Source organism: Brachyistius frenatus, unplaced genomic scaffold, assembly GCF_029030835.1.
Source record: "Brachyistius frenatus isolate BFR_SWC_R1_liver_20210118 unplaced genomic scaffold, ASM2903083v1 Contig_29, whole genome shotgun sequence".
Taxonomy (NCBI): domain Eukaryota; kingdom Metazoa; phylum Chordata; class Actinopteri; family Embiotocidae; genus Brachyistius; species Brachyistius frenatus.
In genome coordinates, this window is record NW_027210628.1 from 355169 (window position 1) to 380759 (window position 25591).

Genomic DNA, 25591 nt, shown 5'->3' on the forward strand with positions numbered 1-25591 from the left:
TTTTATGTATCTCTAAGTTTCTCCCTCCCTCTATGTTAAATGTCTCTCTCTCATTGTCTAATATACACACTCTTAAAGGCCTCGAGTGTGAGCTCCTGTTTGCCATTGACAGGAGGTTAAATGTGGAAACAGGACCTGCCCGTCTGCTCTCTGCCTCTGTGAGGAAACACAGCAATCCAAATAAGGAGATCAGCCACGGTTGCAGAGTGAGCGACAGGAGCGGAGCAGCCAGACCATACCTCAGAAAGAGCTTGGATGGGGGGGTTGATAGGGTGGAGTACGTGTCGGAGAGAGTCATCGTCAGGGAGTTGGGATGGAGTGGACGCAGAGTGGTGAGCGGAGGGATGAAAGGAGGAATGGACAGAGAGGAGATGGATGGAGAGAAAGGATGGATGGAGGGAGGGAGGGTGAGAACAAGGGAGGAGGAGGGGGCACCAGAGACTGGGGGCAGGTTCTGTTGCAGTTTAAATAACTACCCATATAGGGTTCAGCTCCTCATCTCTGTTCACAGCTTTCTGTCTCCCTCCCTCTGTCTCGCCCTTTCTGTCTGTCTCTGTTTCTCTGCAGCTTTGTTGGACTCTGGCTCTCTCCAGTAGTGCACGCAGGGCTGAACCTCCTCCATCTCAACACGACAGGAGGCAAGACTTTTTGAAAGTGCAATTCAACATCTCTGAGCAGTTAATCCGAACAAGCAGCCACCATGGAGGCCATCAAGAAGAAGATGCAGATGCTGAAACTGGACAAGGAGAACGCCATCGACCGGGCAGAGCAGGCAGAGACGGACAAGAAGGCAGCAGAGGACAAATGCAAGCAGGTGGGGGGGAAAGAGAGAGACAGAGACAGACAGATGGGTCACAAGTGATGCTGGTGTATATGCAAGAAATTGAATTTAGAGGAGGGGGCTCTTGGTTAGTTTTGAAAAACCTAAATGTGAAATGTATATTACTTAACATGTATAGGTTAAAATGATGGGCAGTAGACAAATTAGTATCTTTTAGTTTAAGGACTCACTATTTAGTTGCAACTGGAGAAGTACATAGATCTTAAATTAAAAAGTTGTTCATGTAAAAAGAAATAACCACACTCACAGTGTAAGACGAGCCCATGTGCTTTTCTTTAAAGGCTTTTCTCTTTATCCAATGCTTAAGCTAATCACAACATTGATACCATACCAGACATAACTTGAAGGAAACAGCCTGTAAACACCTCTCACATTTATTTATATTACTCTCCTCAGCCAATTTACTGGTTTACTTATCACTGCTGGGAAATGTTTGAACGTTCTGGGAGTGTTTTTTGGCAGTGGCTCAGAGCCTGAATGGCAAATTTAACACATGTTTGTGACAATAAATGAAACACACAAACTCAGTGTTTTCTAAAAGCTGAGGCAACACTCTCTTTAGTTTCTGTGTTGCATGACATAATAATGCAGTTACAGCTAAAGTTTACCATTAGTGGAAGAACAAATCCAAGCATCCCAAACTGTAAACACAAACTTTGATCATGCAGGTTAATTGATGCACAAAATCACATAAACATGGGTTTTTATGGCAGCAAACTAAAGTTAGAGCACCATTTTATAAAAAGCACAATCCACAAATACTAAAAAGGCTGAACAGGAACAGTAGTATTAGAGCTATTTACATTGAGGCTCAAAGAGAAATCTAAGAGAGGTCATCACTAACTCTCACATTGGTACCAGCCAGTTCAGGTGAGACCACCCAGGATCAGGATTCGGTCTTCATGAGAGGAAAATCTGGTAACATCCACCCCCCAATGGAACAGTTTAAAGAAAGTTAATGGATTATCTGTTTGAGTGAACGTCCGTCATGAAGCATATTTGACAGGTGTATCCAACACACAGGAGACAACACACATAATAAGCATGCAGACACATGTAGTCACACAAATGGGAGAATAAACACACACATATCAGACCTTTGGTTCTAGGCGACTGTGTTCTCACAGATAACAGCTGTATTTTTTAGACACCAGGAGAAAATGGCAGAGAGGAATTCAGCTGGATTATCAGATGTACTTCATGGGCTCAGAAGGGAACACTGATTGGGGGAGCACTTAACCCTGTGAGTGTGCACATGTGTGTATGTGTATTAGAAAGAGGATTAGGCTCTGCATAGCAGCGTTCTTGACAGGGGAGACTGATAGTAAACCATTACCGTTTAAATGTTCCCAGATATCATAAACGCGATTAGACTCTCAAATCAGTCACCGCTGCTTTATCAGCCGCCTGACGTTAAACACCTCGGCTTCAACAACCTTCTGTCAGACTGAGCCATTAGTTAAACACAATACAAACACAATAACAAAACAAAATACTATAAGGATCTGATCCAACATTTTACTCAATAGTCTTTTTTTAAGGTTGGTGAAAGTTGTAAGAGTAAAAATAATGAATGGTTCAGAACAATCCTTTTATCTTTGTTAGAGTGATATTAATCTAAATTAAGAGAAGTTTTCAACAAATAATTCTGTCGGTGTTCTGACAAAGGCCACGAAATTATACAACCCAACACTGTCAAAACAGTTTGGATGAGTAGAGTAGAGTAGAGTAGAATAGAATAGAATAGAATAGAATAGAATAGAATAGAATAGAATAGAATAGAATAGAATAGAATAGAATAGAACAGAAAAGAACAGAACAGGTACGTTAGCAGTAACGAGGACGGCATCTCACACTCAATTTTAATCCCAGCGGGGTAAAGTGGGGAGATGTGTTGGGTGAAAAAGTAGAACACAATAGAACTAACAGTCTTTCCTGTTGCAGATGGAGGAAGAGCTGCTGGACCTCCAGAAGAAGATGAAGCAGACAGAGGATGAACTGGACAAATTCTCTGAGGGCCTGAAAGATGCTCAGGAGAAACTGGAACTGTCTGAGAAGACAGCTGCCGACGTGAGTGACGGGCCGCACACTCACACATACGAACACAGTCTACTCAGTTTCACATCACCTGATCGAAAAGGTGAAATGAAACGTAAAATAACAATGCAGCACTGTTTCACACTGAGAGACTGAATATTGACAAGAGGCTTCTTCTACTGTCATCAGTTACTTGTTTTTCTGACTGTGACCCACACGCGTGCCCACACACACACACACACACACACACACACACACACACACACACACACACACACACACACACACACACACACACACACACACACACACACACACACACAATCACACACCTTATCATGGCACTCGTGAAAACTACGGCCCATTACTCCACCACTGGACTGTTTCTAAGCCTGCTCCAGCTGTGGCTTCACTTTGATCCAATGCGAATGATTTGGAGCACTTCAGAGACGACTGTTACATTCCTGTGCACCCACTCCTGAAAGATGAGCACATGGTTAAACTGTAATCCCTCACCCAAACATACACACACACACTGAATACACACACACTCACTCAGGTCCTGCAAACCAGCAAACCAGAGCAGAGCATTATCACAACACATCGGTTTTCATCTTACAGGTCTAACATACATTCATGTCATTTCTCAGGGATCTTTATACTTATTTAAATGTATGTTGTGTTCGTTTGGACAACAACTACAGTTTGCATGGATGCAGGCTTTATATGACACCAGTGTGACAAAAATACAAATATGTCATTTTGCTTTTCACTCTTTTACAGATGGCTTAAATATATACCCAAACACTGTACATCATCAGTACAATTTTGAGGTACTTGTACCTTCCCTGAGTTTTTCCATTCTATACCCCTTCATTGTGTTTAATCAACTACATTTGATTAAATGTGATAACTACGGTTATAGTTAATAATTAGGGTCCATGCTTTGGCCCGACATTTGTAACCTCGTGGACTGTACACACTCCAAGTGCTCCGACTACGAATGCGCCAGGAACACAATGGATGTTAACCTCTATAAGAAGCTTTTTTTTTTTTTTTTTTTTTTAACATTTGCTGTGTCACATCCTTTTTGGTTAATCATTAAAAGAGTGAAGCACACAGATGACGTTAAACTCCCCTCAATGCCACAAACACTTTCATGACCGAAGGCTCCCACCTCCACCTTAGTGAAGAGATAATCGGCTCGACTGTGGAGGTGCTTTGATTTTTACATGCGTTTCATCGATGGTCCTGAAACAAAGTAGGAAGTTCTGAGTTGTCCTGTGCTATGTTCACCTACTGTGCAACTCGCATCTACGTAGCAGACCAACGCATACCTTAAATTGTAGTTTGAATAGCACCATGTGTCCACTGTCCGCGTTCAAAGTTTGCATTGGTCAGCAAATGTGGAAACCAAGAATTGGCCTTAATGTAGCTTTGAGCCGCTGGCATCAAGCAGACATGAAGATAGGGTTATTAAAAAAAAAAAAACGTTGTTACTTTTTTGTTAAGGAAAGATCTGAATAGGTTTTCCATCACTGAAGAATCCTGCGTGAATCTCATAAACTATTTTCAAATTTGTGAGAACATTTTTGTGTACACAAATAATTATTCAGTAAATGTTGCAGAACATTAAAACTGGCAGTCCTGTGGCTAATCAGCTGCAGGTCATGTTTTAGATTGTTGCCAACACCGCAAACCACAGGGCTATATATCTGTCAGTGGTTGTTCCTCTGGCACTCCTCTTTGCATAGCTGTTGTGTGTGTGAGAGAGAGGGAAAGAATGAAAGAGATGAAGTCGGAGCCAATTAAAGTTCTAGGAAATTAATTATGTCCAAGATAAAGATAAAATAAAATTTTGCTAACAACAAGTCAGAATCCAGGAAGTCATTTTAACAAGATTACAAAGCAAATCGACCCCAGAGAGAAAAGTGTCATGCAGAAAAAACTCACCCACCTTCCACCAAGATGTGGTATTGTTTGAGTTTCATGGAGGATATCCCAGGGAAATGCAGGGTTGTACTACACAAAGGGAAGGGAAGTGCCTGCATTGGAGACACAGAGTTGGAGGTTGAGACATGCTGGATTATCCTCACACAGTGATTAAATAAACTCTGAGAACAGTTCTGAGAAGCCTCACATGTAAAGTGGGTCAAGTGGGCCCCTGGAAAACATACTTGTTGAAGTTGTGGTTTGAGCCTGACTAGGTGTAGCGTCCACTCTTGGGTGTCCTGTAGTGGGTGGAAAGGGAACTCAAGCAATGCCAGCTTTGGTAAAAAAAAAAAAAAAATAGATGATGGTTGTGAAATTTATTTACATTTACAGTGAAGTTCTGTAATAATGACACCAACATCACGAGTAGTAAAGCTGCTCCTCTCCACCTCCATGACTTTCCCTCCACATGTCACTTATTAGAGGCAGCAGTCAAGTCATTACACATCTGAATTCACACCAGATTGGAGGCCTGGAAGTGAATGGGGAAGCAGAACAGTGAGCCAACAGTCCAAAAGCACTCGGTTATGATTCATGAAAAAAAAAAAAGGGCACCTAGCAGTGGTGATATTTAGGTCATCACTATTCCTCACTATAGCTCAAGAAACCAGAGAGAGCCTGTCTTTAGGAAAATTAGATTGCAATATTACAACAGGATGCACAAAACTAAAGGTGGTGTCTTGGTGCAGGTAATGATAACTCTACTCACAGCAGCAACAGTTGCAGATTTAGGAGGAAAGCTGGTCTGCGGTTGCCAGCCGGAGGAGAAAGCGGAGAGCAGGCAGGGGGGGGCTCTGGTATGTGAGGAATGCAGCCAAGGCAAACAGAAAGCCCCACACTCCTGTGTCTAATGAAATCAATGCTTCCAGCTTTTCCTGTGTAAGGGGCAAATCAGAGAGAGAAAGGCTCAATCGACACATGAGACTGACTCTTGTTGTGAACAGCAGAACTAAATTTGAGCTGAACCTGATTTGAGCTGAAATCTGCTGTTGGGTGGACTTGTCAGTCCACCCAACGTGTTTGCTCTCAGGCTGACTGTGTGAATAGGAGAAGATGAGGGTAAACACAGGCAGGGCTGGCAGCGAAACATGGAAGATGGACCATAAATCTGATTTACACCCACACAATGCACATCATCTTCGAGCGGGCAGGAGGGAGAGTATGTTTGTTTGCTCCTTTATTTGAAATACAGTCAATATTACAAAGCTCACCACAATTGTTAACCAGACAGGGTCTGGCATGTGTACATGTAAAATGATGCACAATGCATCTAGAAAAACTTAACTGCTCAGCCACAAACCTGGAGTATAATAATGCACTGAATTTAAAAACGAAATATTTTTATATTGTATCATTACTCCAGCTTAGGGCCTCTTTGTTTTCCATTTGTTGTCACAGATTGAATATTTATGAGCTGCTGTGAAGTGAAAAACCTCTAGTGGAGCAAAGGAGGAAGTCAGATGGAGTATAAAGAGTGACAAGTCTGTGTAGGGAGGAGGTCCAGTGGTTGGGTGGACTGACTTTCACCCAGGAGACCGAAAACAAAAGTCAGCATTGACCTTTTTTACACAATGTAACGTAACAACAAATGTTGTTGTTTTGATATAAACCGTGATCAAACTGCGACTGCTACAACATTAATTACACGCTTATCATTGTGGCCTTGACCACAAAAGGTCTGGTAGGCCTAATCTGTCCAATGGTCGAATGATATATTCTGTCATTCAGGTGAGAACATGTTGTTTCTATAGAGGGCGCTTCAAATGCCATAATGTGTCATTTTGAGAGTCAGTGGGAATCAACCTGTTATGTTTCTTTGGTGAGAGGATGAGTGGAAAGTGATTGTCCCTTTGTTTTATCTGAATAGCGTTTTAAGACTATGACCTCCAATATTTCCCAAGAAAAGCCAAAGATTTGATAATGTGTGTAGCATGCAGCACAATCTGACCACTCAGAAAGGGATACACAACGCTGACTTACCCGAAACAGATTTTGATACCTTAATTCAGGGTATTTTCCAAAACTGCACTCATTTTAATCATGTTTATTTAAGGTCAGTGACTAAATACAATTGACTGTTTTTTTTGGGGGGGGGAGAGGAAACACTCAAACCCTTCATCAGGGCCAGGTTGGATCCAGGGTTGTGGGGCCAGTGATAGGGCCTCCAGCTCCACATTCAATAAGACTGTAAGGGGAAATTTAACTGTCAAATCAAGTTTGGACTTGCTGAAGTTTGTGTGTGACAACTAAACAATGGGCACTGTGCCTTTACAATAAGTGAAAGTAATTCATCCTTGCTTTCCTTTTGCTCGTCGCCGTGATCACATCGGTCACAGGGATCAACTATTACACACACACACACACACACACACACACACACACACACACACACACACACACACACACACGCCCCGCCCTCTCTGACCTCATCGTCCCGATCATCTCTCTCCTCCTCCCGCACACAGTCTGGCGCTCTCAGCTCTCCTCTCCGCTCAGCTTTTCTAATCCTCTTCAAACTCCAAGTGTCCGGACCAAAACTGCTACGCACATTCCTGAGGACAACTTCCAATACTGCCCATGAGCTTTTCATTCCAGCAGAGCAGAAGAAACATTTGGAGAACACCAGGACACTCACACTTCCTTGTTATATAACTTTCGCTGCACTTGTACGACTCCTTTTACATTCCAAAGACTTTGGCCCCGGACGGAGATCGATTTTGTTTTTCCTTTTTTTTTTTTAATCAACGAGCAAAGTCATTTTTATTTTTTATTATATCCTGAATAGACCAAACAAGCAGGAATCAGTAGCATACGTTGTTGTTTTTTTTTTTTGCACAACCCACAGATAGTCTTAACTGATTTTTTTTTTCTACGTGTAATCTTAAATTAAGTAAGAAATCAGTAAACAATGGCAGGTATGAACTCTCTGGATGCTGTGAAGAGGAAGATTCAGTGTTTGCAGCAGCAGGCCGACGACGCAGAGGACCGGGCTCAGGTCCTACAGAGAGAACTGGATAGTGAACGGGAGCTCCGAGAGAAAGTGAGACAATCAACTATTTTTTTTCCACATCTTTCTCTCGCTCATAAAACCTCCTCTTTCACCGCTGCGCTCCGCTTTTCACGTGTCAGGCTGACTAGGTGGTGTTAACTTCTGCCTATTCACCTCTCAGGCTCTTAAAAAAAAAAAAAGGGTCTCAGCTCGGTTGATGTCATTGATTCATTCGCGGGCGTGATTGTGCCACAATGCAAGGCGTTGGTCTCAAATGAAAAAAAGTTTGGATTCCTGCAGGTCTTTGCGCATGCTCAGTGGTGTCTGGTTTACAGGCCGTTGTAAAACTAGTGAATAATGTGGACTACGTAGACAGCATTGGAGATATATTTTGCACAATTTAATTCATCTGTGTGATTAACGACAGAATTAATTGTTCATAGAAATTACTCTTATGCTAATTAGAATTGTAAGTACTTATTAATCAGTTTTTGTCAGCTTTGAGGGATTTGACAAAATTATTGGGACAATATAGTGAACCTAAGCTTTTCACACTCTTATGTCAAGACATAGATCTTGACATAGATCAAGAAGTGGCACTTCAGCAAACTGTATTTTGCCTGCAGCAGCTGTCTGGTTGAAGCCCGTGCCATCAGGCCTCCCTGCCTCCACAGATGATAGGAAAATGCAGGGCTCAGAGTTAAGTGTGCCTCCTCTGTTATTAGGGATTCAGAGGAGTAGTATGGAAAAAAAAAAAAGAAGCTATTTTTAGCAAGAGCTGAGAGATTAGCCACTTTGTCAACTTGTCACTCAACAGAAGAAAGAATTCTGATTATCACTTAAGCTTTAGTGTTGTTAAAAATGTGATTATTTTCTGGTTTTATCAGTCGTCTGTGGTAGTAAGCGGATTGTCTTTGGGTTTTGGACAAAACAAGAAATTTGAATATGTCCCTCTGAGCATTTTGTGTTGTCTGCTGACTATGAACTGGTAGATTAATCAGTCAAAGTCAGCAAAAGACATGTTAGTTACAACCCTATTCTCAGCACACAGTTAACACTTCTCAACAGTTTCAGCAATGGCTGCTCAACTTTGGCTGAAATTAGCACAAATCAATGTTGAAATTCCACAAATGTGTAGATGCTTGGATGTATGTCTGTCACCTGCCTCTCTCTGAGTTTAATGACTTCACAAAGAAAAATATATAGGCTGGAGCAACAAAAAAATGCTTAGCTGCACAGTTAAGTAACAGTCTTGACTTGTTTCACGTGCTGCTTTATGGCTTATGGTGCCATATCCTTTGCATAGGAGCTGGTTTAATGACAGGAGAAGTAGAGAGATTCAAGGAGAGTGGGTGGGGAAGGTGTGGCTGTAAAGATATAGAAGCTGAGTCCATGAAAGGAGAAGGCCTGCTGTAGGACTTACCCCTTTGTTACAGACTGCCTATTAGGTAACAGGGCACCTTTTTAATTGGACAAGTGGGCGTTTGCTTGTGGCTAATCATTCTGATATGGACTTACATACTGACATCAGTACGTTTTATTTTAAAAGAAGTACAGCAAGTTTGATTTCATAGTTGTCTGTTTGTTGCTATATGATTGTGATATAAAGCATTGTAACTTGAACACAAAGTATGGGGATGCTGTGATTAGACCTGCAACAATCAGTCCAATAATCGATTAGTTGATTGATTGTCGACTAAAAATTAATCGCCAACTATTTTGATAATTGCTTAATTGTTTTGTGTATTTTTTTTTTTAAAGAAAAAATGCTAAATTTCAGCTTCTTGTAGCTACATTCAGTCTTAAATGTGAATAGTTACTGGTTCCTTCAGTCCTCCATGATAATAACCTAAATGTTTTTTGTTTGTTGACTGTTGGTCAGGACAAAACAACACATTTGAGGCTGCATCTTGGTCTATTGGAAACACTGGTCAAAATTTCCCATCATTATCTGTCATTTTTAAGACCAAACAACTGATTGATTTTTATGAAGGAAATATTCAATAGAATAATTGATAATGAAAATAATCGTTATTGGCAGCCCTAGTAGGGATTGCTTGATGGATGATATCTGTTCTTCATATAATGGCTAATAAGTGTTTTGTTCAGTGAAATCTGTATGTCTAAACTGCAGCATACACTGAATGTAAAACATTGAAGTGTGAAAAGCAAATGGGCAAATTCATTGTGTAGGATTTCTGGCAGAGTGTATTCATTTGTCTTCTTTTTTTGTAAAATTAAAACAAACAGCTAGGGTAGCTAGTGTTTTCAATCACATGTAAGGCATACGTGCTAACTGCTAAGAGCCACAAAGTTGTGAACAAAAAATTAAATTTACAGATTGAAAATTGTTTATCAAAAAGTTTATTGTTGATGTATATCCACCATTAAAAAGAAAAGAAAAGAGAGAGACATAACATGCACCATCAGAGTTTTGGATGGCAAATTTATATTTGTGTCTTAGAGCTATTACATTACAAATGGTCCATGTGACATTTATAAGCAGTATAACCAGAACAAATTGTTTAAAGCACACGTAATTAATGTAGTTAGAAAATAAAAGGTCATATCGTATGAATGTACTTTACTTTATAAAATGGAAACCTCTGCGAGCATTAATACTTTACATAATTGCAACTATTTCATATTATGTTGCCATCCATTGTCAGTTTAGATACCAGCATCCAGTTATGAATGCTTCACAAATATAATTCAAGTTATTGTCAGATGCACCAATAAATACTTATAAAGACCTTATCTACTTACTGCTACATTATAGTATTTTTATACTGTTTATCAAAGCTCAAAGCGGGGGGAGAGCTACAGTTCTCCTTTATCTTAGGGATTGATGTATTACATTTTGTAACACATTTTTCCATTTCATTCCTTTCAGACTGAGCATGTACAAGCAGTTTCAGATGCCACATCTCTCCCTCCATGTGCACTCAAAGTCAAACAGAGCAATGCATTTGTGTGGCGAGGTTAGTGTGGTCCCATATGTGAATAATTAGGACGACCTGGAGTTATTCCTCAGCACAAAAACTCTTTTCATCAGAGCACAGGGAGATCAAAACAGGAACCTTGCTGAGCGTAATGAATGTGAAAATGTGGAGGCAATAGAGAAACACTGGCCACATCTCTCACTTAAAAATAATAGTAATTGCTTCATGTTATTTTGCATGTGCTTTTGACACTTCTGGAGATGTTACTCAACTATTCAGTAATGCTTTAAAGCTCTGTCAGATCACGGTGACGAGACAGTGTTGATGCATTCAGTAGATGTCTTATATTTACAGCCATTATTCTCAACGAGCTGTTCAGTTTTCACAGCAGTTAAACTAAGAGTCAGGTCAAATATGATCAGATTTACTTTGCTCCTGAGCCTGTAAACTGTGTGAGCAGCACAGATGAACCAGATTAGCTGCTTTTTATAACTTGGAAAAACATTTGAGAGACCACTTCTGCTTCTGTCAGACATATTTCTACTAAATATAGATTTATTTAAATGATCGATAGGATACATAAAAAGTACAGAATTTAAAATATCTGTTTCTTTTCTTGAAATTTTTTAAGCTGTGCTCAGTGCAGTCATGTTGTCAACACACAACAAACAGTTACCATGTTGACAGTTGGTGTTTAAGCACACAGCATGCTGAAATGCAATTTGTAGTGTACAGATCTATTTCTATAACTAAATGAAAAAGGGAAGCGGGACGCAAACCTTCACTGAGGTATCCTCCCACACACCCTCCCACCACTGTCCCTCCCAGGATGTCGCCTGCCGACTCTGGTCCAGCATTTCCTGTGCTTCTACTCCCAACACTTCCTGTCCCTCAGCTCCAGCCCTGATCAACAGGAAGATTAGTGTGTGGTGGACTTTTTGTTCTTACTTAATGTTGAGCCCAGTCAGTGGTGTACAACTTCAGTGACAGTTTAAAACTTCTTTAATGTCCATGTTTTTTTTTTTTTTTATAGCAATGCGTGTCAGCTATTGATCTCAAATTGTCTGTCTCTATATATAGAATATGTCTGCTGCCTTGTTTTTGTGTCTGAAGCACCGTAATTACATTTAAATTGAATTTGGTCGACACGGAAGTTGTTTTTACATACTGCACTCTTTTCACCGCACTTACAGCTCATATTGGAAGTCAATTGCAGGAAGTTATTCAGAAAAATGCTTGTTATTAGGACAACTTTCCTCAACTGTCGACATCAGCTAGATGTGTCATCTGTAGTGAGCTTCTGAGCTGTGGAGTTTTCTGCCTGGCCTCCAACGGTCTCCACCAGATTCTGTGGAAAGAATTACTTCCTGGTTTGACTGTTTTGTTTGGACCTTCTCCCTGGGAATAGCTCAACTTTCCCAATATAACTGCCACATGCTGATACTTTTTGGCAGTCCCTGGCATTCAGGGGAACACTCCCATGTTAGTGGCTTGTGGCTTCGCTGATTATGCAGGCCAAGGTTGCGGTATCTCGTTCAAGCAGTTAGTGCTAGCAAAGCTAAATATGCTATAATGTGAATAATAGAGTTTTATGTTGCATTTATATTGCATGCAGTAGTGTTTGAACTTGAACCATTTTAAATGCAGTCCACTGGGTCTTGGAGGTTCAGTGATGCAGTTCAGTGAAGTTTTGTGCTGCCTGTGTGTTGGTGAAAGGAGGAGGAAATGGTGCTCATTTAGCTTGAAACAAACGCATAAACAGTTTTATTGCTAGGATGTTTACTTGACCTGCAGGTATTTAAATCAGTCCAAAATCCACCAAAAGAAGTACAAGAAGGGAAACTCTCAGTTCTGTCACATCTCAAGAAAAATCTTGGTTCCTTGCAAGTTTTGTGGATTCCTGAAAGGGCAAATCACTATTTAATGGTTGCAATCAGCCTCTGTTTAGGATTAGACACATTGAGCTGAAGACTCAAAGCTGAAGAGATCCTTCAGAAAGTCCGAGTACATGGTGGCAAATTACATTGAGCACAGTGAGATATCGCTGCGATGCTTGTCTGTGTGGTTAATGACCTTCTTTTACATATCATACTGCATGAATGACTGGTTTATACTTCATGCTGCTGTGTTTGCATGCCAGATAGGATAGGATTAGATTACATACTTTTTGACACTCTTTGTCTCTCTCACACACACACATACTTTCACATTGAGAGTAGTGAGCAACTGTGTCAGGAATAACTTACCCTGAACCCCAACAGCATTGTGCAGCTCATTAGCCCACTGTCCTGGAATCAGCCAGTAATTAGATTCCTCTTTCACTTGTCCTTGGTCCTGTCTCTAACACATCTAATACACTCAGGTATTTCTCATATCACTCCCAGCAGAACTGTGCCGTATCTTCAAGTCAGGCTGGAGACTGTTTACTTTGTGGAGGCAAATGTGTATTAAGCCGTCAACCAATCAGAGAACCTTGTATTCCAACGTGTTGTGGTTTGTGTCACTTACTGATGAACAGGCTGTGAAAGGAATAGTTCAACATTTTGGGAAATGCACTCAGATTTCTTGCTGAGCTTTAAATGAGAAAATCAAGAGCACTGTCATGTTTGCACGGTACATTTGCAGCTACTGGCTTCAGCCAGTAAACTTCCTTTAATCTACCAAAAATCAGCCCCTATAAGCTCCCTAATTAACATGTTATGTTTGTAGACCACAAGGCTCTTTTAAACCCTCTTACACTTAGGTTATTGTGGCGATTAAACAAATAAGATATAATGTGTTAAATAGTGTGTTTGGCTGGCAAGCACATTTCTTCGGACAGAGCATGGCTGTATATTTCCCCTGTTTCCTGTCTTTAAACTGACATGCTGCAAGGGGTAGCTTGAAATTTAGTGTACAGATATGAGCGTGAGGATGAAGCTGTAAGAATCTAAAGAAGCTAAATGTCTGTTAGCAGGGCAGGAACTGGTCCAGGAGTGCTGTTAAGTGGACAACAGTTACTGACACCGTTCCCCCTCTTAGAAAGTTGGTGTTATATATTAAGCTACGATGATGCTTGTCTTTTGAACATGCGTGTGCGTGCGTGTATGTGTGTGTGTGTGTGTGTGTGTGTGTGTGTGTGTGTGTGTGTGTGTGTGTGCGCGCGCGCGCATGTGCGTGCGTGTGTGCGTGTGTGTGTGTGTGTGTGTGTGTGTGTGTGTGTGTGTGTGTGTGTGTGTGTGTGTGTGTGTGTGTGTGTGTGTGTGTGTGTGTGTGTGTGTGTGTGTGTGTGTGTGTGTGTGTGTGTGTGTGTGTGTGTGTGTGCTTGCGCCCATGCCCATTTGCCTCACAATCTTTCTGACACTCCACCACAAACATTCCCCATAGTTTGTTTTACCATATAAGGCAGTGTGTGTCCCTGGCAGCCGGAGAATGTAAAGTGGTTGCTAAAGGAAGGGGCATGGTCGGGGAGATGGAGAGAGAATACCAGCTCTGAGAGAAAGAAAAATCAAAGGGAGGAAATGAAGGTGCCAGGCAGCTGACTTCCTGTCACCTTTTTTTAAGATCCTCATTTGTAAAGTGACTTTGGCCTCTATTCTTGTAATAAAGGTTTGTCATTCCACTTAGTTAGCTACACTAACTAACCCTAACCCTAACCCTCCTTGTGAACTATGGTAATGTTATGTTTATTATTTTTATCCAAACCCTCTGCATATTTTCACCTGGCTTGTGTTGCTATTCTCGTAGCTGCACCAACCCTGGTTAAATGATTTTATATAGCTGCAGTACCCTCAGGATTTATTGGAAAAACTCTTCTCTTCTTTGGTCACGGCTCAACGAATTAGAGGCATGAGAGCATGTACACGCACATGAGCTTTTTTTTACTTGACACAAAGCTCTCTCTGTCTTTACGGGGATCCCCCCTCTCTGATAGTGAAAGTCTGATGACAGATAAGGCACCAGGTTTCACACATTCGATTGTAACCAGAGATAAACGACCACCACAGTGGAATTTGCAAAGGCTTTGGTTTTTGTGTTTGTGTGTTTGTGTGTTTGTGTGTTACTTGACAGTAAACATTTACAGCAAGCCAGTTGCTTGCTGGTAATTATGTGTGTGTATTTGTTGGAGATTGGCAGAATGAGTGTCTGGTTTGCATGTTTGCAAAGCATGTGTGTGTCTGGAAGTGCCTTACAATGTCTGATGTGCCAGTGTAGCTGACCTTAAAGCACATGAATAGCATGTTTGTTTGTGTGCAGACGGTATTCTTCACAGCACATTGCTTCATTCAGGACACAGGAAGTAACGATATCTGTTATTTCAGGCTCCAGGTTGAATTCTGTGCAGCATTTCTCACCAGCCAGATGTAGTGTCGACAGATAGAGACCTGTGTAAGAGACACTGCTAATGAGATTTCAAGATGTTTTGAGCGATTTATGATTTTTCATTCATTCTGTGTTGGTTTAGGTTTTCCTCTGTTGAGTGCTGGCTGTTTTAAGACACGTCAGCGATAGTTAGACAGACATTTCCTGTCTGGTATCAGTAGCCTCCCCTGTCAGTTTTGGGTGCAGCAGGGAAGAGACCTTGGAGAGGACGAAAAATAATATAAGGGAGGGAGAAAGAGCGGTGGAAAGAGTGACTGGCTAGTAAGCAGTTTAAGATGAGATGGAGACAAGATGGATAAAATCTTGAGAATTTAAGAAAAAAGTTTTGAGGCAGCTGCCCACAAGCAGGAAACCATGCTTTCATTTCCTGAAATATTGAGTCTATGACAGAATGGAAGTCTGGACTGGTATGAAAGTCTATTTATTCTCACCATAAACAGACCTAATAACTCCTTTTCATTGAGTTCTCTCTCTTTCTCTGTGGTGTTATTTTTCCTTCTCATTCACAATCCATGAAAGAGACTTTCCATGCTTTTAGCTCACTGAATGTTTAGCAGAACGACTCACCTACCTGTAAACTGAATGGCAGACACTTTGACTGTTGATCTGACTGGCAAACTGACTTCTGGACTGAGTGACCTGAGTGACTGGGTAATGAGTCACTGACTTACTAACTGCAGCGCTGCAACTGCACACAGAATAAAGTCTGCTTGTTTAAGAAATCCCCAGCTGCTTCGCTTTAAGAGTAGGGTGTAAACTTGTGTGAGTACTGTGGGTGTCAGTGAAGGTTTCTAACAGTTCAGAAGTGCAGTTATGTCGCTGTTTTAGTTGTCTTAGATTATAACAGCAGACAGCCTCTTTGTGTTGTATTAAGACACTGCGTTGGACTGGTTTTCAGTTTGAATGCGGCTCCCTCGGAAATGCTGTTTGGATAAACTCTGGCCTCCAGAGGAAATTCTTGTATAGTTGTCTGTTTGCTTTCTTTTACTTCTCTCTCTGCCTTTGTTTACCAAGGGCAGATGAGAAGAACCTCATTTGTCCTACCTACTTGACCCAGTTCTCCATTCACCATCACCGGAAATTCAGTTTTTCTAAAAGTTTCATTCAGATCTAAAGTCCTGCGGTCTTCACATATTAAAGGGGATTACATTTTCCAGGCAGATGCAGTGTGTTTCATCAGAGACAGTTTATTACAGGTAGGCCCCACTGCTGCAGAAGATTCTCAGAGGACCTCCAGCTGGCTCCATTTCACGTATTATTCATCAGCTATTGATTTGTGAAACATGAGCGACCCCAGAGAGCATGATGAACTGATTACAGAATCTCACTTACTGTTCTGTACTGTAGTATTTGAGCTCACTTGCAGTTCTTTAATTGGATTCAGTCTGTTAGTGACTGAGGATGAGCATGACGGAATGATGATGGCAAAACTATTTCCCTGTCACAGCACTATGGTTACATTCAGGTGATTGTATCTAGATATTTTTATCAGAGGTATTTTCAGAATAAGAGTCCTCTACGGACATTGTACGTGTTTGTGTAGTTGCCTCTTCCTCAAAATGACGCATAGTTTCTTTCCAATGATAAAAATGGGTGAAACACTAAAAATACTCACGTTTTTTAAAATTTTATCTGAACTATACAGTAATGTATTTATTTTGTATAAGCAGGGGAACAGAGAGTGTGAAAACGCCCTTTAAGAGGGTAAATGGCCTTTAAATGATTACTGAGTATTCCTAGAATAAATAATCATGTTTTAAAATGTTCTTTCTTTACAACAGAAGTGGTTAAAAATGACTCCTCAGTTTGGTGGAAACTTTTGATAAGATGAGGAACTCGGTCAGTGACCATTGTGGTACACTCCCTCGTATCAGACACTCGTGATTGCGGTAGTTGTCAAGGAAATACAGCCTGTGTAGACCGGACATCGAACTGTCACCAGGGAACACCTGATTCCTCGATAAACTTTGAATCTTGTCTTGGTCTTCTCATTACATTTTCAACACGACCTTCCAAAGATTTGTGCAAACCTTACAAATTAAACATAAAAAAAAAATCTGAATTTACAGTCTTTCATTTTAAAGAATTGAGTCACTCTGCTTGGTTTTGTCTTCATATACATTGTTCAGTGTTCATTTTTACACTAATTTGAAAGTAAACTGATTTTGCTTCACAGATAAGTAAAAAAAAGTCTACATGTTACAGTTTCTGTTCATATTATTTGTTGAACTCTTTACTTTTCTCCCCCCTAATGCCCTCTTTGTGTCTGTTCCTTCTCTTCGTTTTTTATGGCAGGTGGGAGAGGGGGAGGAGAGACCAGCTTGGATGTTTTAAAGTTGAATGAATGGCTAAAGTTCTCTCTTTCCCCTCCTTTTTTTTTTTTTTTCTCAGGCAGAGGGTGATGTAGCAGCTCTAAACCGTAGGATCCAGCTGGTGGAGGAGGAGTTGGACCGAGCCCAGGAGAGACTGGCCACGGCGCTGCAGAAACTGGAGGAGGCGGAGAAGGCTGCAGATGAGAGCGAGAGGTCAGTTGTTGTTTTTTTCACATAAAAGAAGCATCAGGAAAAAGAAGACCGTGTAGTAGAGGCGCTGATTGGTCTCTGTGGTGTTTACATACAGGTGCTCTGTGGATGCTTCAGGTGTATTGTACTTAAATCTTGTGAAAGGGTCATTGCATGGGTGGCATATGGTCTCAATCCAAAATGTAAATTGCAAAGCTTCTTCAAAACCATCCAAAGCACAGTGTAGGGTTTCAGTTCAATTCAATTCAATTCAATTCAATTTTATTCATATTGTGCCTAATTACAACACAGGATATTTTATGGCACTTAACACATTAAAGTTCTTATAGCATAACTTTACAACATTATACAGAGAAACCCAACAATTCAACAATTCCCACATAAGCTAGGAGGGAAAAACTCCTCTTTAAGGGGGTAAAACCTCCAACAGAGGGAAGGAAAAAACTCCCTCTCAACAGGTAGAAACCTCCGACAGAGCCAGGCTTAGAGGTGGGCGGCCAACTGCCTCGACCGGTTGGGGTGAGAGGAGAGCAGAGAGAGAAAAGGACAGCATAGAGATCCAAAACATGAGCTGTTGGTGGGGCCAGTTTGTGTTGAATTACAGTGACATTATTCTCCATGGCAATATGTATTAAAAATGACTGTGATGTGACCTACATACGCCTTCATCAGGAAGAACTTAATGGCCTGATAAAAACTTAAATTTATGTATTTCTGTCTCTCTCTCTCTCACTCTATTCTGTCCAATCAGAGGGATGAAGGTGATCGAGAACCGAGCGATGAAGGACGAGGAGAAGATGGAGATTCAGGAGATGCAGCTGAAGGAGGCCAAACACATCGCAGAGGAGGCGGACCGTAAATATGAGGAGGTGAGGCTCTGACAGTGTGAGTTAGTCAGGCGAAAGACTGAAATTCCTTAACTTGATCTTAAACTACCTACTTTTCTGATTTTATTCATGCTTTAAGTTCTAATAATTTCCCCCTAAAATGTTTGTTGTCTCAGGTGGCTCGTAAACTGGTGATCCTGGAGGGAGAGCTGGAGAGAGCTGAGGAGAGGGCCGAGCTCTCAGAATGGTAAACCAAAGAAACACGCACACAAAAATACACACATGCTCTCATTTCTCGCTCTTACATCAAGTATGCACCGGTATCTCTCCACAGTAAAGCCAGTGATCTGGAGGAGGAGCTGAAAAATGTGACCAACAACCTGAAGTCATTAGAAGCCCAGTCTGAGAAGGTGAGAGGCAATATCAGAAATACATTTACAAGTAGTAATTATTGTTTTAGTTTTCTGAGGTGCCGGATTTGTGGAGTTTTTCCACATGTTAAACTTTCATGTTTCCCCCAGTAATGTTTAAGATAAGTATGTGACGTGTTCGTCAAGTGTACTGACAAGTCCAGATGCTTTCTCTGACTCTCACAATGTTTTGGCCTGTCAAAATGCATCAGTGGTAAAACTTCATTCTCTTATTATAATAGCTCCTATTATGGCAAAGCAGACTGACAGTTTATGAAGCTGCATTTGTCCTTTTTCACACACACAAACAACCTAAATATACAACGATACATACTGAACAGCAGGTCTGGCACCCAGCACACACTCATCTTCTTGTATCCTATCATTTGAGCTGCTCCCATGGCTCAGTGGACAGTAATTTGGGAGAGCTACCCTTGGGGAGGGAGACCACATCACCAAAGTATTGTTTCGGACTACCTCCATTATAATTGTCTATCATCAGGCTGTGTTTACAACACAGCCATTTATTTTCCCCTTGGGTTAGGATGAAAACACAAGGAGGAGTTCAAGACCTGAACTCCTTTGATAGGCAGCTGCTTAAATATATGCCTGCACAATGACTTATCCACCACATGACAAATAAGCCACTGATACGCAGAGTTAATGGCCCTATGAGGTGTTTGGATAAATGTGAACCAGCAGCTAGTAGAGACCTGCAGCACATTCCTGCTGTTATCTGCATTCCTCCCCAGGCACAGACATGCAGCACAGCAGCATGCCAGGTTTACCACATGACCACTTTTCCTTTGGTAATATTTGCTGTGCCTTTGCTTTGTTCAGTCAGACCTGCTAGAGTTGGCAACTTGTTCCCAGGCCAGGCCAACACCTTGTCTGTGTCGTGCCTCTAACTCCTGTCTTACACTCATTCTTTAGAGGGAGTGGCACCAAAGATCATAGAGCAAAAATATAATGTTTGGATGATAATGTGTGTGTGTGTGTGTGTGTGTGTGTGTGTGTGTGTGTGTGTGTGTGTGTGTGTGTGTGTGTGTGTGTGTGTTCACATTATGCAAGTGTGAGTATGTATTTATGTTTCTGACACCAATTTGCTAATGTTGTTTCCTTATTTTTCTGTCTGTTAACAGTACTCAGAAAAAGAAGACAAGTACGAGGAGGAGATCAAAGTTCTGACTGACAAACTGAAGGAGGTGAGAAGCTGTTTATAGGAATCTCTTTGGTATATTTGAGCAAATAGTGTACATTTTTAGTACAGTAAATATACAATAGTAAAAAAATAATGAATTATGAAACTTTAAAAAGACACAAGGACTAGAATCACAATTCACCATCTGTGTATCAAATTCAACAAGGGACCTTCATGTATGTCCAAAAATGGGCCATAAAAATGGACAGTGACCGTACAGTCCATTTTTATGGCCCACTTCTCATTGTATTTCCACGAGTTGATGATATTAGCTTGTTGTTTTATTAAATCAGAGCTGCCCAAATTGGGGCCCACACATTCTTTGTTTTGGCACGCCACGGCATTTGACAAGCTCACGCATAGTTACCCAAAAAGAAGCATATGGATGCTTTATGTTTTTGACAATAGCTTCTGCACAGTAATACAATTACTATGGAGCAAATTAAAGATAGATGTTATAATTATTCTGTCATTTTATTTTAGATTTATAATATTCCATTTTGTGCAAAATTTATCACATTTTAGAGAGGGACTAAAAACGTATTCTCCATTCAGATCAGTTGTTGGCTCTTTGTAGGAAATAATTTGAGCAGCTCTGTATCAGATTCATATGTGAATGCACCTACATATGAAAATGTCATTTTTATAATACCCTCAGAAACCCCATAAAGGCTTTGTATTATTCTATGCATGTTGGATTCTTTTGAGAGCTGCTGACTTACTGTGTCTGAATTCTTGCCAGGCTGAAACCCGCGCAGAGTTTGCAGAGAGGACAGTGGCCAAACTGGAAAAGTCCATTGATGACCTGGAAGGTACGAGATCAGTAACACTCGCATTAACATCTTGTGGATTTACAGCTTTTTTTGTTGTTGTGCTAAAATATGCCGTTTTTTTTTAAACGCAACATGAAGACAAATATTCATGCAGACTATAGCGGGACTAGCTTTCAACTAAACAACAGATGATCTGCACCTAACGATGCATTCAGTTTCAGTAAATTAGGAGATGTGTTTGTTGATGAACCACCAGTACATGAACGTGCAAAATCACTTAGTTCAACTTGAGACAGATCCCTGAAGGAGTGTCCTAATTCAGCATCAGTGGAAACATTTTCTGTGGAAAAGAAGGAATTCTTTACCAAACATTTGGAAACTCCTCACCGAAGACAAACCAATAAAATACCCTTGTTTCCAAAGGACAAATATTTCATGTCAGCCGCGCTGCAAAGAGGACAGAATGTGCTCACGTTTTTAGGTCGGCATTATTTAGTTGATGAACGGCAACTGAGTTATGAGACATTGGGCTTAAATGCTTAAAGCTCACAAAGCAAAAGAGCTGCAAGCTGAATTAGATATGCATCACTCTTTTCTTCCAAGCATTTCTGCATCTTTAAAAAGGCTGACCTATTTTTTTTTTTTTTTGTCTTCTCCTTCCTCCCTCTGCTCTTTGCCTCCATCTGTCTCTCATTCTCGTCCCGCTTTTGGCTTCTTTGTGTCGCTGCTGTCCTTGCCACCTGCCTGTACTTCCTGTCGACCTCTGACCTCCAGATGAATTGTATGCTCAGAAGCTGAAGTACAAGGCCATTAGCGAGGAGCTGGACCATGCCCTTAATGACATGACATCTCTGTAGACATCTTTGCTTCTCACTTCCCCTCCACTGTGCCTCTGTCTTTTCTGACTCTTCATCTCCTCTCTGCGGATCATATGTGCCTTCTGCCAATCTTCCAATGCAAACAATGATTAATTAAATTTCTTTTTTTTTCCTACTTTGCAGCTTTTGTCTCTTTTCTTGACTATTGGTGTAAAATAGTAAAACAGAATAGTACAAATATAATGTGTAGCCTCAGCTGAGTACTTAATTTCAAATATGTAATCAAGAAACAGTTTGTTATTGTACAATTGGTTGCTACTGCACATTTTCCATCTGATTATCAGTCATACAAGGTGAGCTCTTCTGGTGAGACTTTGGTTTTGGTGTGAATTAATACAGTTTGCAATCCCTTGTGACCCTTAACAACCCTGGGTTTAAATCTAACAAATTTAAGAGGCTCTGATATGTGTGTTCTTACTGATACAAACACTATTTACACAAAGTAGGATCTTCTAATGACTCCACAGTGCAGCGCACACCAGTCCTCTACAAAATCCATACTGTATTCTTCCACTGACTGTCTTCTAGCAGTCAGCACCTTATGCATGAAAGACACTGTGTTGTGGTTGAATTTTTTTTTTGCTTGTGGCACAACTTAACCAAAGTAGTTATACAAAACATCTGTCCAGTAAAACAGCACTGAGCAGTTTTCCGATTGGAGGCTGTTTGACAAACCTTCTAAGGACATTAAATTGGCATGACATGAGCTGTGTTATTAGCTGGTGGTTGAGGGTTCATCATGTCACGTTTCTTCTTCTCTCCAGAGAAACTATCACATGCCAAAGAGGAGAATCTGGGCATGCACAAAGTCCTGGACCAGACCCTGCAGGAGCTGAACAGCTTATAAACACACAGAGAGGAAGCTGGAGAGGATGAGATCGTCTTTAACATTCCATTAAACGTTCGACTCCATTCCGCATTTTGAGCTGTAAAATCTTTATTCCCAAGTAAAAGGGGATTAACTTAATGCCTGTCCCTTAATTTTTTTTTTTTCTAAGGCGCAACTTTGTTTTTCTTTTCTTTTTTAAAAGATGGGAAATCATTTTTGAACCCATTGCTTCTTTTTTTTTTTTTTTTTTTTTTTTTTTTTATCTCCAGCTGTGATTGCAGAAAGTCTTTCCAGAAATGATTTTTGACCACTTGTTTAGTAAGAACTGGCAGTACATTCGCCCAAAGAAACCTCAGATTTGGTCACTCAACCACTTAAACTGGCTCAATCTTACATTTTATGCGCACATACATTATTGCCTCTGTCTGAATATTTTTTATACATAGGCTACAGATGGCATTGGGCTCTGCTCAGTCTGAGTTAGTGTGGCTCTGAAGTGCCACCCAGTGGTGATATGAAGTTAGTCAACAGTTTTTTTTTTCTCATCATTTTGTACCATTATAGGTGGCTGTAAATCAACAGATTCAATAATCCGTCTCTCTCAGCAGTACCTTGTAAAATCTGTTAGTGTTTAAATAGCACGATGGACAGGTGGCCCGATGGAAAGGTCTCATTCATAAATAAACAATCAAGGCACATGCTGCTCAGTGGCTTTAGATTTCTTTACATGTAGTTAAAATTTGACATCTCTTTGGCCAAACTCTGATTAACATGAGGTTGACATCAAATCTTTTCTTTGTGGGAATCTGCAGAACCTGAGAGCTGAATAGTGTCTGTAGTACCTTCCTTAAGTTTGACCTGACCACTGATAACATCTGGATCATTTCCAACAATATGCCTTGATGTAGCCAATATGTACTAGATTTACAATATATTGTATTACATGAGCGAGCTAAACCCCAAACCACTGGAAGCTCAGTCAAGTTTTACCAACCATGGATACTTATTGTATATAGTAGAATAATGTTAGGTATGTGAGAAGTTCTATTGCTTTGATTTTTTTTTTTTTATTTTTTTTTTATTATTTTTCATTTACACCACACCACTTCGTTTTTGCCAGGGGAACTCTCAAGACCAAAGAACACACATAACACAGACAATTAATTCTTCAAATATTTTATTTCTGTTTGTGATGGTCATCGTGGTTTCATCTCATACCGTGGCCGTGGAAAGCGCCTCAAGTTTGATCGAGACCATTATTTTGAAAAATTTCATTCACCACCCCCTCCATGTCAACTTAATAAATGTTTTACAGAAATCATGACTCATTTAACTTTTTGATGATTATGAAACTGATTTTACTCGTGCAACAAAACTAGCAAAAGTCAATTTACATTAAGTGCTTCATCGTGTCTTCATCTGACATTTCTATAATTCATTCAGAGTACACAGGAATGTGCATGCATGTAAATGATTCTTGGTTAATCTTGGGGGGGAGATTTCACTCTGCCAGATCAAGACAAAGATAAATAGAGGGGGTTCACGACAGAGTGGCTCAGCGGTCCATTCTGCTGCCTGTCATTGGGTGTTTCAGCACATTACTGTTCATGAGTGTTTCCTTCTGAAGCTACAGCCTAGATGGGCAAAAATCAATAATTTCAGTATCTCTTTGCAAGAAAAACCTTCAACACTGAACTAAATTGTCTCAAAATAAAATAACAGTTTGTGAGGTTCTCCCTACCTTCAGTTAGTTTGCATTTCCCGCCTCCAGGCCTACAGAGGATTATAGAGCAGCTTGCGCAGGGTACCACTGTCTGAGCATGGCTAAAGATGGTGGTGATCCTGTAGCAGCCTGGGAAGTGTTTATAGATAAATGAGAATATGCAACATAACATAAAAGTGCTTTCGGTATCAAATTAAAACGAGATGTGTGGTGCAGTATGGGCCCACAGTGCCTACCCATGCATTTAACATCCATGAAGTAGGAGTTGGGACTCTGCACCAGCCTCTTCTTCTTATGTCTTCTCCTCTCCTCCAATAAACTGGGGTGCATCAGATCCTTAGCCAGCTGCAACAGAGAGCAGAGCAATCTTCAACATTAGTCCTGTTTTTAATTTAACCGGTGACGTGATAACAGCTTTAACAATATGTGTTATAGCCTGACTCACCCTACAATCTGGTGAATGATTTACTACTAAGAAGTTTACAACCATTTCCAGACAAGTCCAGACATTACTCCTAACAGGTCTATACTGCATGTACAGATAACATTGTATTACCATATTGTGGAAAATTAATACCGTATCCCCGTGCAGTTATAAGCCTTTCTAATCCTTATTTTCATTCCTTAATTTTTATATATTATTATATTGTATTTCTCACTTCAAGACTATTCAAGCAGCTTTCTGCCAATCAGAACTGTTCTTCAGGTCCAAACATTTCTAACTAGAGATTTTTAAAAAGAAGAAGAAAAAACAACAACCATACATCACTTACAGGCATTTTGTTTTACTCAGATCACCCAGGTTTTTCTTCCAAAGCAAATACGACGTAATTAGTGTGGGATCAGCGTTCAAGTGCGCCACCAGTTTGTTGTAGGTCTGATAAACGTTTAGATATAAGTACCAACAGACACCGAGCAGGCGGGGTTTCTGTGTTTAAGGGAGGTGCAAATAGACAGTACTGGCTGAACTTTTCAATGTTGAATACATGTTAGTAAATACTTTATCAACGAAACAAAACAAAAGTCAAAAACGGTAAACATTTACCTAAATATTTTCAGCTGGTAACAGCTACGACAGATGTTGAAGAGGTCATTTATGCGGCGTGGATACAAATAAAAAAAAAAGTCAAATGTGTTTTTTTATTTTTAAATATAGATGCTAAAATGTTTGGTTTCATTTTTTTTTTTTATAAATACACACCGTCAACATGTCTTTATGCTGTTAACATAAATCCCGTCACACTATTTCTAGTGAATAACATCAG

General features: G+C 40.4%; 2 protein-coding genes across 6 annotated transcripts; one reads left to right on the plus strand and one right to left on the minus strand.

The window, feature by feature from the left end:
* The first annotated feature begins 577 nt into the window (after positions 1 to 577).
* Positions 578 to 23921, plus strand: tpm4a (tropomyosin 4a). Of its 4 annotated transcripts, none has more exons than XM_069699034.1 (9): positions 578 to 814; positions 2786 to 2911; positions 17555 to 17688; positions 18437 to 18554; positions 18689 to 18759; positions 18847 to 18922; positions 20065 to 20127; positions 20866 to 20935; positions 21671 to 22501. In XM_069699034.1, exons 1-9 carry the CDS (start codon positions 701 to 703, stop codon positions 21751 to 21753), a joined length of 855 nt encoding a protein of 284 aa, XP_069555135.1. In that variant the 5' UTR covers positions 578 to 700; the 3' UTR covers positions 21754 to 22501. The 4 variants fall into 4 exon arrangements, with proteins under 4 accessions (XP_069555135.1, XP_069555134.1, XP_069555136.1 ...); XM_069699033.1 differs by lacking the exon at positions 21671 to 22501 and adding an exon at positions 22539 to 23921 and having other exon boundaries at positions 586 to 814; XM_069699035.1 differs by lacking the exons at positions 578 to 814; positions 2786 to 2911 and adding an exon at positions 7321 to 7910 and having other exon boundaries at positions 21671 to 21873.
* On the minus strand, positions 23655 to 25240 carry LOC138621191 (small ribosomal subunit protein eS27-like). Of its 2 annotated transcripts, none has more exons than XM_069699043.1 (4): positions 25091 to 25240; positions 24563 to 24671; positions 24345 to 24455; positions 23655 to 24237 (listed from the first exon to the last, which is right to left on the minus strand). In XM_069699043.1, the coding sequence occupies exons 1-4, from the start codon at positions 25103 to 25105 to the stop codon at positions 24209 to 24211; spliced, it is 264 nt and encodes an 87-aa protein (XP_069555144.1). In that variant the 5' UTR covers positions 25106 to 25240; the 3' UTR covers positions 23655 to 24208. The 2 variants fall into 2 exon arrangements, with proteins under 2 accessions (XP_069555144.1, XP_069555145.1); XM_069699044.1 differs by having other exon boundaries at positions 25100 to 25233.
* Positions 25241 to 25591: the final 351 nt, after the last annotated feature.